Genomic DNA, 17,517 nt, shown 5'->3' with positions numbered 1-17,517 from the left:
GACGGTGACTTTATGAGCCCTACAGTAGATGCAGTAACTTATTCACTTTCCTAAATAAACAAAGCACACTGTCAAGCCTTCTCACTACACCTTTCCAAAAAGAAGGGGGTAGGGGGGAATCACGCCAGGCTGAGGAACAATCATCAAAACACAAGTGTGCACGCCTACTGTTGCCTTAATGGGCTTTGATTTGGGTTCTTCAGAGTGACAATTATTTCCTCTGCTTCCAAGTAAATAATTTAGCAAAATGTTGTTATGAAGAGAGAGAGTCGTTTCCACAGGCCTAAGGGAGGTCATAATTATAATTCAATGCTGCTACCAAATTCAAGCCTCAAGTGAGGGTTGGCCATTGAGGTTTACCCACAAACGTTCAACCTATCAGCGGACTAGATCCAGGACCAAAGCTGGTAAGTTCATGAGCAGCAAAGGCAGGGAGGCACCCCAGCATCCTGCGTCAGCAGGACCCATTGCCCGGGCAGCGTGAAGAAAGAAAACACGGAAGAATGCCTCCCATAAAAAACCCTTGGCCACAGCAGTTTCTGAAGGAAATGCTGAGTCAATTACATACACGCTGTTATTATAAAACCAGTCTTAGGACGGGCTGTGAACAACACCGAGACAGGCACCTCCTCCTTGGTCCTACCCACACCCTTCGTTCCCAGGTGGCCTGCGCCGCCCACTGTACCTGGCTGATGTGCACAGCGGACATCTGGGCAGAGCAGACGGAGGAGTGGCTGGGCGAGTTGGGTAAGGACTTGCAGGGTCCGATGGACAGCTGCTGCTTCTTCCTCGTGGCAACGATCTTCTGGGCAACTGGTGGGCACAAGGACAACAGACATGAAGGTAAAGCTGGTGCCAAGTACCGGGAGGGTGGCAGAGCCTGCTGGCTGCCCCTGAAATCTGCGATTCCCCTCTTCCAAAGAAAAACGAAACCCAAAGCCACTGTGGCTGAGTCAGTTCCGACTCATGGTGACCCCGTGTGCTCCGGAGTAGAACTGAGCTCTGGAGGGTTTTTGTGGCTGTGATCTGTATGGAAGCAGGTCTCCAGGCCTTTCATCTGCAGAGCCGCTTGGTGGGTTTGAACTGCCAACCTTTTGGTTAGTAGTCGAGCACAAACCATTTGTGCCACCAGGGACCTTTTTTCCACAGGAATAGGATTCGTGGATGCTAGCGGAGCAGGTGATTCCCCAGAGCCCGGTCCCCCAGCCCCACAAGAAACTAAACATGGTCGAGGCCATGCAAGCAAGCTCTGGCCAACGAGGAGTAGGCAGAAGAGTGTCTGTGGCAGATTCCAGGACTCTGCCTTGGAAGAGCTCCCTTCGCCCGTTTCCCCTTTTGTCCTCACTGCCTGGCATGCCCATATACTGCCGTCTTGGATCCAGAAGCCGTCTTGAACCCGAGGATGACCTTGGGAATAGAAGCCACGCATGGGGGCACGAGATAGAAGGAACAGCCCCCCATCTCCATGGAAGACCTCAGCGGCCCTGACCGGACCACCCCAGAAGCCTCCAACGCAAAATGGAAATATACGTCTATCTTGTTCATGTTATTCTAATCGGATGACTTTTTTCCCAGTTACCTGCAGCAAAAACAATCCTAAATAATACAAGGTAATTTAACCAATCCCCTTCGAAGCTCAAAAAGCTTTTCCTTTTGCAAAGCCTAAAGAGTAAGTCTTCACTTTACAAGCTAGTGCATGGAATTATAGTCAAGGACGTGCAATTATATCAAAGACCTTTTCTTTTCTTTTTATTTATCGCTACCCACAGGGGAAGTTTATCTTGATCAATACAAATCTAAATGCAACCAGCCGTAACTTCTCTTGGCAAACAGGCTCGCGGATAAAGCATACTGGATTTAATTGGAAAGGAAGTTGGTGATTAGAAAGCTCTTCCTACCAACAGGTGTCACCACAGGAGAGGAGGCGGCCAGTTTTCAGAGGGACGGATGTGGGTCTTTGGGGACTCGCTGTAATTACTAAGTCTGATAATATTCACTCCGTGCCTTTGCCCTGACAGCTGCCATTTTAGCCCAGGCCAAAGAACACCTCGTCTTCCCACCCACAGGTGACGATATGGCAGGAACGCAAATAGTCTTTGCCGATAATTTCTTTTCCAAACGAATACAATTTTAATAAGGAGCTGGTCCGTCTGTGGCTTACAGTTTTCATGTAAATGAATGATAGCATAAATATGATTAAGTGAAAATGCAATATATAAAAAATGGCTCACGGAGATGAAGCAGCAGCTTCATTAGTTACGATCCACCTCCAATCGGCCTCTTATCATCCGGAAAGGATGGTATCAATTAATTCATCTTCCCGTCCCGTATTGATCATAACCTTCATCAGCTAATCACGTTTAAATTACAGAGGAATATGCGGCACTCTGTCATCTTACAACCATTGGCGTATCGATCTGGGTCTTTGAAGACATATATTAGAATATTTTAAAAGTTACCGTGTGAATTCAAGAATAAAATCTAAAATCAGATTCTAGCAAATGAAAAATAGTTGTCCTGTATGTGTACGGAGCCCTGGTGGCACGGTGGTTAAGCATTTGGCTGCTAACCAAAAGGTCAGCAGTTCAAATCCACCAGCTGCTCTTTGGAAACCCTATGGGGCAGCTGTACTCTGTCTATAGAGTCACTATGAGTTAGAATTTGACTTGATGGCAACAGGTTTTCTTGTCTGTGTACTGAAATTCCAGACCCAAGTAAATTAACTTAAAATTATGATTGTTTAAGTGATTGCCAGTTTCTTTCTTTTTTGGCGAGGTGGCGGGGGGGGGGGGGGGGAGGAGAGATAGGAAAAAAGGCATTTTTGTTCATCAACCTTGTTGCATTTTCTTTTCACTCCCAACCTCAGAGTTAGTATTCAGCAGGAGGAGTCTGCTGACTTCAATCTCTAAACGCACAGAAAACGTATAAATGACAGAAGGAAACAGTCTAGGAAGCTGGGAGAGCTTTATAGATATTTTCTAAAAATCTGTTTTCAAAGCTAAGGAGAGAGTTGAGAAACTTTCCAAGACAAAACACATATGTTAGTAGGGACCTCATTTTATAAAACCCAAATGCAACTGAATGTCCCACCCTTCCTATCTGAGGCTAGAAAGAGAGCTCAAAGCCAAAGGGATTTTTACCATAAAGCCTCCCGCCGATCTACGGGAGAGGGTTACGGAAAACACGAGCCACACATTAAATACCCAACTTCATCTGTCCACTTATTTATTGTCCCACCCCGGCAGTTACAAACAGCACACTCAGTGTCTAACACCTGCTAACGGCTTTACCTACTACAGCGTTCATTCAGATCTGTCCTATTTCCTCATAATTTTGATGTCCTTCCTACCCCCATGCATAAATGAAGGGAATCATTAATAAAAACACTTCTATTTTCAACATTATCATGCTCTTTACAGTATCAACTTCTCCTCCTGTGATGGTTCACGTTATGCGTCGACACAGCCAGTCTACGATTCTCAGTGGTTTGGCAGACAATGGACTAGGTGCTCCTCAATAACCAAATAGAATGTAATCACTTTCCAGGATGCAATCTGATGTCAGCTGCCAGTGGGCTGAAAGGGGAGTTTCCTTGGGGGTGCAGCCTGCCTGTAGCGTATAAATGGACACCCTGACAAAGCTCGTTCTGTCTCTCCACCTGTGGCCCCGCACTCTTCCCATCACCTGACCTCTGGTTCCTGGGACATGAGCCTGCAGAAGTCTCTGGCCTGCTGCCTGACCTGAAGATTCTGGATTTGCCAGCCCCCACCATTCCGTGAGCCAGCAGAGACCTTCAGCCTACCGCCTGACCTAGGGATTTGGGACTTGCCAGTTCCCACAATTGCATGAGCCACTTCCTTGAAGTAAATCTCTCTCTATACACATATATACGCACCTCACTGGTCACGCTCCTCTAGAGAACCCGGACAAAGACAACTACGCTAGCACGACTGTGTGAGCAGGACAGTTTCTCCTAGACAGGCAAGACTCTCAGACAAGCCATGTCACGGACCAGGTGGCTCAAGTGGGGACAGCGGGGACAGTCAGCTAAGGATGGTGTTGGACGAAGCATGCAGAGGTGACTGACAGCAGGGAGCCGGGATAGATGCAAAGTGGAGACCTGGCGTGAATCCGGCAACGTCTGAGGGAGTGGACGCTTCTCCCTCGATTGGGACAAGCTGCAGCAGACTGAAGCTGATAACTGGGGAGAGGACAACTCTGAGTACGCAATGTTAGCTGGGAAGTAAGTATGGATGGTAACGCTAATAACATCTCAAGTATTTATAACAGACAAATGCTACCCGACGTGAGGCTAAACATGGATGTTAGTCCACAAAAGCATTTTAAACACACAGTTATGAAGTCAGGGATCGTGACACGAGTTATGTTCAATGCTATCAAAAAAGGTCACATTCATTGAATCTTATTTGCAAAGCTTTTCCGTGAGAACCTTGGGGGTTTTACCTGGAAAACCTCCATCAATAACAAAACCAGCTCAAACTGTCCATCTCCTGGTAACATATAAAACATCCCCTAATGTCTCAACTCAGTTTTAAATTACAATATAGTGATCGTTAAGCTATCTTATTAATTAAGAATAAATTAGTTACCAAATTACCTATGAAGCTCTGAATTTGTGGCTTAGTGAGTCAGGAATGGAAAGAAATCAGAAGTGGAGTTCCTGGCACCACGAAGATCTCAAAGTTAACGAGTGCTGGTGTGGGGTATCCTGTGTGACTGGTGACCTGCGCCTCAATTCTCGCCGTTTTGGTTTTCGCAGTCTCTAAGTTTCAGCACTGAGGACCTTTGCCAGGAAAGCGAAGTAACGTCACACGGAGAGCAGGTGGGTGGGGTAGGTGCACTCTGGAAAGTCTCTCGGGTAGCTCTGATTACACCATGTGGCTTAATGACAATTAGTGAATCACAGCACCCTACAGCCCGGCTCTGCACTCCCACACCTGGGGGGAGCCCCCCCACATTGTGCTGCCAACTGGAAGATGTAGCCAGCTCACAGGCTAAGATGATGGGCCCCTGAAACACTCTAGTGGCCAAGGGATGGCTGACACTCAACATTCACCAACTGCGTGGATGAGCAGAGGGGTCCCCAAGTGAATGACCCAATGGGGAGAGGTGGATATGAGAAGGCAGGGTAGGATGACACTATGGAGAGAACCCGCAGAGACATTTCTCAGGATCTGGGATGCAAAGAAGAGGGACAAGTGTGGGCTTCATGTCCTCAAGGCAATAGGGAGCCATCAACTGTTCAAGGACAAGCAACAAGACCAGGTTCATGCTTTGGAAAGATACCTGGTGATGTGTGGAAGGGGCGGGTCTCCACCTGGACACTGGGGAAAGGGAGTGTGCATGTGTGCTTTAGTGAGTGTATGAATATGCGAGTGTGAGCATGTGAGTGTACTGGAGTGAGCATATGCGTGAGTGTGTAAATATGGGAGTGTGAGCATGTGTGTGAGCGTGTGAGAATATGTGAGCGTGAGCATGTGTGTGGGCATGAGTGTGTGAATATGTGTGTTTGAGTGAGCATGAGTGTGAGTGTATGGCAGGGGGAGGGCCTATGGTAGGGCTGCAGGGCCGGGACTCAGAGACCTGCTCCCACGGCTTCCAGAGGCACAGAGATGTCTTGCATTGAAACCTCTTGTATCTAAAAGTGACGTTAGTCGACCTTTACATGCGATTCATGTTTTGCAGGATTCTAGTCTTTTTTTTCGATTTTTTGTTTGTTTAGTATGAATATATATCACTTGATGACTCGAAGCTACTAGGAGTTGTTATAACATGATACAAACTCTGTAATGTAGCTTTAGCTAAGCCCCTGCTACGGGGTGAATTGGTCCCATCTCCACAATGAAATATGGTAAAGTCTTAACCCGTGTACCAGTGAATACGGTCTTATCTGGAAATAGGGTCATAGTGGATGTAACCAGTTCCGATGAGATCACACTGGGGTCAGGCGGATCCTTATCCAGTACATCAGCTGTTCTTCTAAGAAAAGGAGGGTGGCAGGGGAGACGCTATGTGAAGAAAGAGGGAGACTGCAGGGCTGCTGTCAAAACCCAGGGAACACCTGGGGGCCACCAGAAGCTGGAGGAGAGAGGGAAGGATCCTCCCCTAGACCCTTCCGAGAGCGTGGCCCTGTCAACCTCCTGAGTTCAGACCTCCAGCCTCCAGAACTGTGAGAGAATAGATTTCTGTTGTTTTAAGCCCCCCAGTTAGTGGTGCCTTATGATGATACCCCTAGGGAATGCACACACCACCAGAGTTTAAAGACCTTCAAAGCAGATTGGGACATTTATCACTCCCTTCAAAACGCATCTCCTAACTGTTCTCCGCGAGTCCTGTCTCACCCCATTCCAACCACCCTCCACACTAGCGCCAGGTCTTTCGTTCCAAAAACAGATCTGGCCTGAACACCCCCACATTTCAACAAAACAAACTGTAAACCATCAAAGAAATTTTCTGATGATTATTACTGAAGCATCCCTGGTGGCGTGGTGGTTAAGAGCTACGGCTTCTAACCAAAAGGTCGGCAGTTCAAATCCACCAGCTGCTCCTTGGAAGCACTATGGGCCAGCTCTACTCTGTCCTATAGGGTCACTATGAGTCAGAATTGACTCTACGACAATGGGTTTCAATAAGGGGAAGGGGTGGTATCCTATGACCGAACCGGTCATAAAATTACTATGTTGTCACTGTTGTTAGCTGCCATCCAGTTGGCCCTGAGTCATGGTGATCTAACTCACAAGAGGACCAAACGCTGCCTGGTCCTATGCTACCCCCATAATGGGCTGCAGATCATTGTCATCCACAGGGTTTTCACTGGCTGATTTTCAGAAGTAGGTTGCCAGGCTTTCCTTCTTAGTCTGTCTTAGTCCGGAGGCTCTGCTGGAACCTGTTCAGCTTCCTGGCCACACGTAAGCTCCACTGACAGACAAACGGTGCCTATGCATAAAGTGCACCAGCTGGGAATCGAACCTGGGTCTCCTGCATGAAGGTGAGGATTCCACCCCGAACCACCACTGGGTGTATAAAAAGGAAGCACTCATCCGCACATTTGCTGTTGGGTTATTGTCAGTGAAAACCTAATGAGGGGCTTTGGGGAATATTCTGTGTGGGGAGGCGGGTAGGGGGGAATCCTCTGATGACTTACCTACATATATCTTAGCACAAAACAGACAATATTTCTATTATATTAAAAAAAGAAAAACTTCTGTCCAAGACAGGCCATGGTTAAAAATCCAAACTTGCTTTAATTTCTTCTAGTGGAGCTTTCAAATTTTTCCTCAAGTAATGAAGTCTGAATTCTTCATCTGAGATTCAGTTCTTGTCTGTATTCTTTTTGCCTCGTTGTATTAAAACAAATTTATCTTCATTTATGTCATAATTACCTATTAGGGTTGTTAATTTGCTGGAGATGAAGCTATTATTTAATTGCTCCTATTAATCGGGGGATTTAAATGGTGACTGTAATAAACAGTTACCTTCAGGACGGAACAAAGTCAAGGCTGCTGACATTCATTTTAGAATTTTAGAATGAGGAGAAATTTCTAAGGTGTCCCCGGCAGCTGGATTTCTCTTTTCCTTTTAGACAAAAAGTAAAAAACTCAAATCGAAAAAAGAAAAAACAAAGCTGTGTTGAAACAAACGCGACCTGTCTGTCAGTTTGTACACAAGTATCCAGTTCTGACCTACCACTACCATCTGGCAGTCTGTTGTACCTGTTGGTGTCATGCTGGGAGCTGTGCCACTGCCATTTCAAATACCAGCAGGGTCACCCACGGCGGACAGGGTTCAGCAGAGCTTCCAGACTAAGACAGACTCGGAAGAAAGGCCTGGTGATCTACCTCCAAAAATTAGCCAATAAAAACCTGATGGATCACAACAGAATGTTGTCCGAGGCAGCGCTGGAAGATGAGCCCCCTTGGTCGGAAGGGACTCAAGATACACAGTGGCCACAACAATGCACTCGGGCATCCCAATGACTGAAGACGGTGCAGGACTGGGCAACCTTTTGTTCTGTTGTACCTGGGTTCGCTATGACTCAGAGCCAACTCGACGGCAACTAACAATGACAACAAAATTCTGGTACAGAGTTATTACTGGTGGGCAAGAGCGACGTCAAATCATCCTGTACAACCCCTCCCCCCCACCTTTCTCCCTAACAGTTGTTCCTTTAATAGCCCCAAGGTCAATCCACCAACAGGATGCTGACCACCCGCTGGGGTTCCAGGCCTCTGGGAGGACGGGTCTCTATATCCATACCCACGAGGACTGCAAGCACTCTTTCTCGGAAATAAGCTTCAGTGCACCCTAACCCTCTAACACAGGGCTGTCCTTCCACTCGTTTTGTCTATCATGTCTGAATGGGGGCTCTTGTGGGCTCAGCTCGGCTTCACTCAATCCCCCTCCCCCAACACTGGGGGCAGAAGGAAGGTGTTCCTGCTGGCACTATCTAGAGTCCCTCAGGGACGGTGTCACAGGCTCCAGTCTGTCCCACATTCCTATAGGATGCCCCAGAGATGGGCAGTTCTAGTCTCAGCGATAAATTCTAATGTGCGTTGAAAACACTCAGGGACCCTCCAGCGCCCCCACTCCGATCCCCCATCACATCCTGCCCCAACATCACACCTTCCTCAGTTTTCTAAGTCACCTCCTGCCTCATGCCAGACCTGCACCCTGCCACCCTGGTTTACGGTGTGGTCTCCTGCCTGGGCTTCCTCTCTGCACACTTCCCCAATTCTAAATCTTCAAATCTTTCCGGTTTTCTTCTAAGACGTCCTGACTTACTAGACTGTAAGCTTCTTGGGGTAAAGAGAGGATTCATCCAGGTCAAACTCCAGTCTAAAATCCTGTGTCGCTTTCTGTCTTGCTCCCCAGGACATGGGCACTGAAAGTAAAGAACTACATGGGGACCAGCACATGGCACAACACCAAGGTCCAGTCAGTACCCAGAGAAACAGAAACCCATGCTGGGCTGGACCTGCAGCCCTGACTACCCACCTGAAGACTGTACCAACTCACACTGCAGGGACCCTGAAGGCTCCCGTCTCCAAGTGCATGTGGGCACCACCACGCCTCCGAGCAGTGAGTGCCAAGAGCTATAGAGGAGGAAGGGCCACCCCAGCTCTGCCCCTCAATGAATCCCTCACCTGCGGGAATGAGTCCCGCCCCTCTGGCACCAGTCAGTCAGAACAACACCTGCGAGGTGTGCTTGACGCACAGGGTGCAGTATCCGTGCCAGCGGCCCAGCAATGCCCTTGGTCACAAGAGTAACCAAAAAAGGCCTGGCCCACAGAAAACAGGCCAGCTGCTGCCCACCCCACCTTTGATATGCGCAGCTGGCTGATTTCCCTGTAACGTGTCAAGGGAGGCCTCTTCTCCATGGTGTGTGGCATCACTCATTCACTCACTCATTTATTCCTTCATTATGTCACCAGGCAGCCAGTCTACGCCAGGCAACATGGCAGACAGGGGTCGATCCTGGGACCCAGACGATCCTGCAGAAAACCTCCACCAACTCACTGGATTGCTAAGTGTATCTTACACCCTCCTGAACCCCATCCCCAGTCACAGCACACTGTGGAAGACACGCCTCCTAGAACTTTCTAGAATGTACTTTTCCAAGGTCACCAGAAGCCACACTCATCAGCCTTGGCCCCCAAAACCAAACCAGCTGCCATCAAATCAACTTCAATTCCCGGCGACCCCACGTGCACCAGAGGAGAACTGTGCTCCACGGGGTTACGACTGGCTGATTTTTCTGGAGTAGACTGCCAGGCCTTTCTTCTGAGGCACCATTGGTTAGAATGAAATCTGCAATCTTTCTGGTAGCAGCTGAGGGAGTTACTCATTTGCAATACCTAGGGACTAATCCTGGCCCCAAGCCCCCAAACCGCTCCCTGCCCTGCCCCTCGTCCTAGCGCTGGCCCCTTCCCCCAGCCCACCAGGTCAGGGACACCTGGGGGAGCGTAAAGGTGCTGTGAAGAAGGGCACAGACTTAGGAGAGAAGCAAAGTGGGAATGACTTTAAAGAGGGAAATACTGAGAGATTAGGAATAGTGCAGACATGGAAGAATCGTTCAAAGAAGGGGAAAATCCGCTAGGATGAAATGTAAAGTATAAGACATGTCAAAAGCGTGGCTTGTGAAGCAGGCTATAATTACCAGGCCATGGGAGAAGACTGAACGAAGTGGAGTACCTGTGGGTGTGTGCACGTCATGTGTACGTGTGCATGTACACGCATGTGTACGTGTGCGTGCCGTGTGTGTATAAACGTGTATGTCCACAGACACAGCAGCAAAGGCACCCACCTGTGAGCCCAGTTCTAACCCTGAAGAAGGTGGGAAGAGCCTGAGAACTAAGGACGACAAGTGGGGGGCTGCTGCCTCCTGTCTGTCACAGGTGGGCAGGCCGCGGGTCCAGCTCCAATCTAGCATCACTGAGGTGCCTGCTGAACTGGCATGAGCCGGTACCTTGGTTAGGGAACCGAAACCTGGGGAGGGGAGTATCACCTGCCTCCAAAGATGCTCGATAAACTGGCATATTTTGGGAAAAAGTGATGACGAGAAAACGGTAAGGGTAAAGTCAGAGAATGGTGTGCTTGGTAATGGCACCCAGGAGGCCTGACACGTGGCCATTTGTTGCCGACGTGTCCAGCACTAGGGGCTGAAATGTCGCAGGGTCTTTTTGCCCCTCTGGACAAATAGACTTCCCCATTCAGACCTAACCTGCTCAGAAGTAAAAGAGCTTCACTCCTCTCTTAATAAAAACCAAACCAATTGCCAAACTAGTCAACTCCGACTTACGGCGACCCCACGTGTGTCAGAGTAGAACTGTGCTCCACAGGGTTTTCAGTGGCTGATTTTTTGGAAGTAGATTGCCAGGCCTTTCTTCTAAGGCACCTCTGGGTGGACTCAAACCTCCAACCTTTTGGTTAGCAGCTGTGTGTGTCAGCCATTTGTACCACACACGGACTCCCTTCTCTTAATAGGACATAATAAAATTAGAAGGCTCAGTATCATTTCACTAGATGTCTACCTAGCATTTATTATTATTTCATTCAACTAAGTAATCATTAAAGCAAGTCAATGGTTTCAAGGCAACTATCTATAGCTTTGCCTCGTTAGCCTGAAATGTACAAAGATATGTAAAGAGCACAAATTTAAGACCTTTGAAAGAGCAAGGCTTTAAGAAACAGGACACTATTATATTCTCACCATGGCAGAAGTTAACATGGAGTTAATTAAGTATGGACTCTGATATTTTAAAAGTGTAACACTTCAAATGCTACAATTAAGCCCAACACAAATCTGCTCAAAAAGCCAGGCCATGACTAACTTTCTCCATCACTTCTTCTCAAGCTGGATGCAAACCGGTGCCTTTCAAGTCGAGGCGAGTGAATATCCCAATAAATTGGCAATACAATGCTGATGGCAGGCAGGGCTCCAAAAGATAAATGGCTTAAACAAAGAGGGGAAAAATGAACCTGTCACTTCTTCTCAACTCATCAAGCTGTCTTGCACAGAAAGTTGATGATTCGGGAGCAGAAATGCCTGACACCCCCTGAAGGTGAAGGCTCCCCCTGCAATCCTTTAATCCGCACGGCTGCCTGCACCGCATCTTTTCTGCACCAGGGGAGGCGACAGGACTTAAACATGTTTGAGCCACGAGTTTTCACAAGGCCAAATTACGGGCTATAAAACAGGATATGGTACAGTTTCCCAAAGAAACGAAAGACAGACCTAGGATCAATGCAAACAGAGTGATATCAGAGGAAGGCAATATCACATGATACAAAGACCTGAAGGGGAAAAGTAACTGCCGTAAAGATTTTAAAATGTGGAAAGAGAAAGTCCCACGTGCAAAACAATAAGTACAAAGTTGATCATGCTAAATTATTCAAGCTCAAGAAACTGCAGAAAGACTTCCAGAAAAACAGATGAAGAGATCAAGACAAATGGGATTAGGAGGGGAAAAGGTCCTAAATACGAAGAATCCCGGGACATACAAGCTGTAATCGTATTTTAAAATCAGGAACCTTGAACAGGCACAGTTAAATACAGTGACAGGTTTCCATTTTAAAACATCAACATAGCTTGATTAACATCCGCTTGGCCAAACTCATCAGACGTAACCTGCTTCCTGTTTTGAGAGGCGGGTGGTAATAGGGGTTTAGAAACTTCTCAAATTTCCCCATTTCACAAGCACCTTCTCCTTCAGGAATCCTCCAGCTTTCAAGAAAAAAATGGACTTATCTATCGACAGCACTGGGTGGATCACAAGGGGAGCTGCTGTCCTATATCCAGAAAGAATTATCATCACAACAATCTCCATAAAAAAGACATTTTCTTCTTCAAGTAGGGGAGAAGATGTCCCGGGTGGAAGCTGAGGAAATCACACCTTTCCACTCCCTTACGGAGCCCCCAGCGGTCGGTCGGCAGCCCCGGGGAGCCTTCAGGGCCGTGACAGTGACACACGCACTGTATTATACAACGTATTGTGATGCAATTAGGAGGAAGGATGAGATGACAAAGCAGATTTCCCCTCGGTCCTCGACAGGGCTTTGTGCATTAAGTCACTGTAACGCTCTATCCACCGCCCATCAATTACTATTATTTTAACAGGGATTACCACCCAGAAACATACAGCTCCTGATACCTACAAGGCCTTTGAGTGAGCTTTGCCTTTGGTGATATTATAGTCACTTAAACTATACCACAAAATAAATGATGAATTCTAGGTCCAAATAAAATAAAAAATAACTATCAAATTCTAGATATATCTTTCTCCTGGGTCCTGGTTACAGAAGAGTTAAGTATATAGTGTAGAGAAAGTTTTCCTAAGTTTTTTTTTTTTTTTTCCCTCCACTTTAATAAGAAATTAAGTTTATCAATTGCCACTGTAATTACTCACAGCACCTCAGGTAATTAAAAGGGATCTAAATCTAATTTTATTTACATTCAGACTACCTGAGGTCATCTCTGATCAAGATTTCCCGTTTGTGACTAATAATGTCGAACTGTTAATTAGAGTTTAGCAGAGAATACTGATTGATTTTGAATTTGTAATCGGCTGTAATTTAATAATAGTGAGGAAGTCAAAGTATCCTTTTCTGTTCCACCAGGTTCTACGAATGACTGGTATTCTTCAAAGAAGCATGCCTTTTAATTCCAGAAATCTGCAATTAAAAAAAAAAAAAAAAGTGGCTCATAACACTACTGCACTCTGCCTTCTGTGAATGAGAACGTACTGCACACCAAAGGGAATTTGCCTCGACCTGTCTGCACGCAGAGTCCTACAACGATATTTTAAATGGGCTAACAATTGGATTGATTTCTCCCAACATTTTATTACACACAGTTTTTAAACATATACACAAAGTTGAAAGACCTGTATCGCCCAGCTTCTGCAATTATTACATGTTGCTATCTATACGGACTTCATTACGCAGCAGTTCACTGACCCATCCATCCAATCACCCACCCATCTATCCATCCAACCTATCCAACCACCCATCTATTCATCATCCACCCGTCCATACACCCATCCATCCAACCACCCATCCGTCAGTCCATCCATTCATCCATCCATCCATCCGTCTCATTTTATGGTGCATTTCAAATAGGTTGCAGATGTCAGTTCACACCGAAACGTTTCTGCACGCACACAATTAACTGGTGTTCATTACATGTTTAAGGTTCTTTTCTGAGATACAATTTACATACTGTGAAATGCACAAATCTTGGGTTTTGACAAACGCCATTAACCCAAACGCCTATGAACTCATGGAAAATGTCCACCCTTCTAGAAAGTTTCCTCCAGCCTTCATCAATCCCTGACTCCCACCGTTCCACATTTTTTTTTTTAACTATATAGTAATTCTGCCTGCTGTAGAAATCAATATAAATGGAAGCATACAACTGGTACTCTTTGTGTGTGTGTCTTTTTTTACTCAGCACAATGTTTTTTCGGCATATCCGTAACAACAAGTATAACTTCATCACTGACATACCAACACACTAGAATCCTCTGATTACCAAAATACCAGCTGCCACCGAGTTGATTTCAACTCACAGCAACCCCACGTGTGTCAGAGTAGAACTGTGCCCCATGGAATTTCCAATGGCTGATTTTTAGGACGTAGACTCCCAGGCTTTTCTTTCAAGGCACCTCTTGGTGGACTCAATCATCCAGCCTTTCAGTTGGCAACTGAGCACACTAACCATTTGCGCTACCCATGGACTCCAGAATCATATGATTAGAGGGATCTTAAAGTCCTTCACTGGCCCCTCAACAGGATCCTACAAGAACGGGGCTATCTCCTGCCACAAAGAAAGCCACACCTAATTATCAGTTTTAGCTTCTCTGGTCCTGCCAAGGATGAGAAAGAAACAGCTCGTATCTGAAGAAGGGTAAACCTATTCCTTAATTTATCTGACGCGGGGTACAAAGTGTTAGCCGTAGATATTCGACTCTTCAGACCATTAAGTCCAAATCCTTTCTTCTTTACCCAAAAGTCTTACTTGAATCCATCCTAAGAAAAGCTCCGTTGTTAACAAAAATCTGAGCAACGTTGTCCTTGGTGACACGATGGTTTGGATTCACTGAGAAAAGCTATCAAAAAAATCCAACATGGACACTTCAAAAACCAGTCACAGAATCACAGACAAGAGCCTGACACCCCAACCTACACACACACACACAAAGCCAACCAGTGGCCCACAAAAAAAGAGCTTAATGGTTTCAAATCTTAAAAAAAAAGTTAAAACCTTCTCATTTCCTGCACTTACAGCTGCAAAGTCACTTCCTGTATGATAGCCCGCTCTGTCAGGCAGGCTGCACAGTTACCCTTTAAGACACAAGTGAAAAGCAGACTTCGTATGTGTTCACATACCAGCTGTTCTAGTGAATCTTCTGGGAATTTATTTTGAGGGGAAAAGCCCATCATGGGTAGATAAACAGAACTCAAATCTGTGCTGGCTCGTAACCCAAATCCTTAGTACCTATCTCAGGAATTAGAGAAAGTAATTTGAAAGTAAGGAGCCCCGGCTGTGCAATGGTTAAGTGCTCGGCTGCTAACCGAAAGGTCGGAGGTTCAAACCCACCCAGGGGCTCCGGGGGAGAAAGACCTGGCGATCTGCTTCTGTAAAGGTCATAGCCATGGGGTAGTTCTTCTCTGTCCCATGGGATAGCTATGAGCTGGAATCCACTCAACGGCACCAACCACAACGATCTGAAAGAAATGCTATTGTCACTCCACCACGGACACTCCGTGCCCACCTGTGCACCAGGCGCATCAGCGAGAGACACTCCAGCTCAGAGGATTTAAGAAGCTAAATGGTGACGCTTTCAAACAAATTCTAGAAAATCTGGGAATTTCTTTCCTTCATCAAAAAATAGTACTATAAAATAATATAAATAAGATTTATATTATTTTATAATTAAATTTTATATTATATTAATTAAGTTTTATATTAAAGGCATTGCTTTGTTTTTAAAATAGATTTCTCGTTTGACAGGCAAAATACAAAAAATGGGGCAGGGAAGGTGTAATTAGTGGACAACAGCTGGTGGCATAATGGTTAAGTGTTCAGCTGTTAACCAAAAGGTCGGCAGTTCGGATCCACCAGCCTGCTCCTTGGAAACCCTATGGGGCAGTTCTCCTCTGTCCTATAGGGTCGCTGTGCGTTGGAATTGGAACCATGGCAATGGGTTTTGGGATCCTTCAAGTACTATAAAAGGCCACCCAACAGTGGCTTTGATCAAACGCGCATGGACAGAAGACTATGCTCCCGAGGCCCTCTGCACTGTGAACCAGAGTCTCTGGAGGAGCCCCCAGCCGAGTTTCTCCAGAGGCTGAGCCCGGTCTCATGAAGAGCCAGGCTTCCTACAACAAAGCCACAAACAAACGGGCTGACGGCAGGGAGTCCAGGGCACTCACTGGGTCACAGCAGGAAGAGCGGCACTGTGGCCGTGACTGGGGAAGAATTAGCTGCGAGCCTCCTTGTCCTGGGAAGTCCTGCCCCAAAGATGCCACTGGAGAAAACACGTCTGATGGGATGGATTTACCTCCTGTTATAGACGGAACTGTCTTCCCCAAAAGCCTATGCTGAAATCCTAACCCCTATACCTGTGGGTGTAATCCCATCTGGGAATTGAGTTTTCTTTGCATGTTAATAAGGCCATAATCTGTGTTTAAAAAAAAAAAAAAAAACCCTTGTGCAGAGTATTCTGACTCCTAAGGCCCTTATCAGTGTAGGGTGTCTTAAAACTAATGACTTTTGAGATATAAAAAGCGCAGATTAGACAGGGAAGCCAGCACAAACAGGGGAGGACAGATGCCACATGGAGCTGGGGGGCTACAGGACCTTCCCCCAGATCGGACACAGAGAGCCTTCCCCTAGAGTCAGTGCCCTGAATTCGAATTTCTAGCCTCCTGAACTACGAGAAAATAAACGTTCCTTAAAACCTTCCACCTGTGGTATTTCTGTTACACACGCATTAGCTAAGACACCTCCTGAAAAAGCAAACTGGGGATGCAAACAGTCATGTGCTACTTGGGTAATTTGTTGCAACAGCTCCAGTTGGCTACGGAGTGGTTCAGAGCACGCCCTTCCAAAAACCCTTACGACAGAGGGACACTGGATACCACGGAGCTTCCGGAAGCTTCTAGGTACCCAATAGATCATTAATACGGAAATTAATAGGCGTCCAATGGAAAGAATTCTGAATTCAGAAAGCATGACTTAGTCTTCAATAAAAACTAAACTCTCCACTGGCGCCTTTCTGGCCTTTTACAAGCATTTAACTGTCATAACATCTATAATTCAGCAAAGAAAAAGGCATCACAGAGCGCTTAGTGTAAATCTTAGAAAACATAGAAGGCCCCTTTGCACTTTAATCATTTGCTAACAGTTACAGTAAGATTGTATTAAAAATTTAAACTGCCCTCCTTAAGCAATTTACCTTCAAACGTTCATTTCCAAGGGAATGAATCCAAGGGATGTGAACGTCGAACCCTCGATCAGATTTATGGCACCAAAGAATATTTCTCCTGATACTGCTCTGATGAGTGAAGTCAAATGACTTTAGTTTTATTACTTTTTAAGCACTTAATGGGAGAATTTAGACATTTTCACAAGACTGAGCTTCCACAAGAATGGTACATTTTAAAAAATGACAGGCAGGGAGGGAAAGGTCTATGAGATCACTTTAGACAACCCAGATTAAATACAGCCAGCTGAGATTCTAAGGCAAAGACTAATAGCACAGGCTTGCCTCTAAAATTACTAGTCTGTTTTTTTTTTTTTTAATGTTTTAAATAATAGTCCAGAGAATATTTAGCAAAGACTGGCTATCGAGAATTTTATTATCATGTGTGTAAAATTTTAAAGCCATTAAAATACCCCACTGTATTTAAAATTTTCTTTTACCCACACTTAAAACCACCTACTACAGGGAGGTTTTTACCACGGGGAGGTTAGAGAGTAGTACCGTAATTATC

General features: G+C 46.0%; 1 protein-coding gene across 7 annotated transcripts in view; it reads right to left on the bottom strand.

Moving 5' to 3' along the window:
- AGAP1 (ArfGAP with GTPase domain, ankyrin repeat and PH domain 1) overlaps positions 1-17,517 on the bottom strand; it is a 661,010-nt gene that overhangs the window by 361,750 nt on the left and 281,743 nt on the right. For all 7 annotated transcript variants that reach the window (XM_049888501.1, XM_049888502.1, XM_049888504.1 and 4 more), the window contains exon 7: positions 686-813. In XM_049888501.1, the coding sequence (XP_049744458.1) occupies positions 686-813 (128 nt within the window). The remainder of the gene's footprint in view (positions 1-685; positions 814-17,517) is intronic.

The sequence above is a fragment of the Elephas maximus genome, chromosome 6, assembly GCF_024166365.1.
Source record: "Elephas maximus indicus isolate mEleMax1 chromosome 6, mEleMax1 primary haplotype, whole genome shotgun sequence".
Taxonomy (NCBI): domain Eukaryota; kingdom Metazoa; phylum Chordata; class Mammalia; order Proboscidea; family Elephantidae; genus Elephas; species Elephas maximus.
This window is presented reverse-complemented; position numbering and strand designations above follow the sequence as displayed.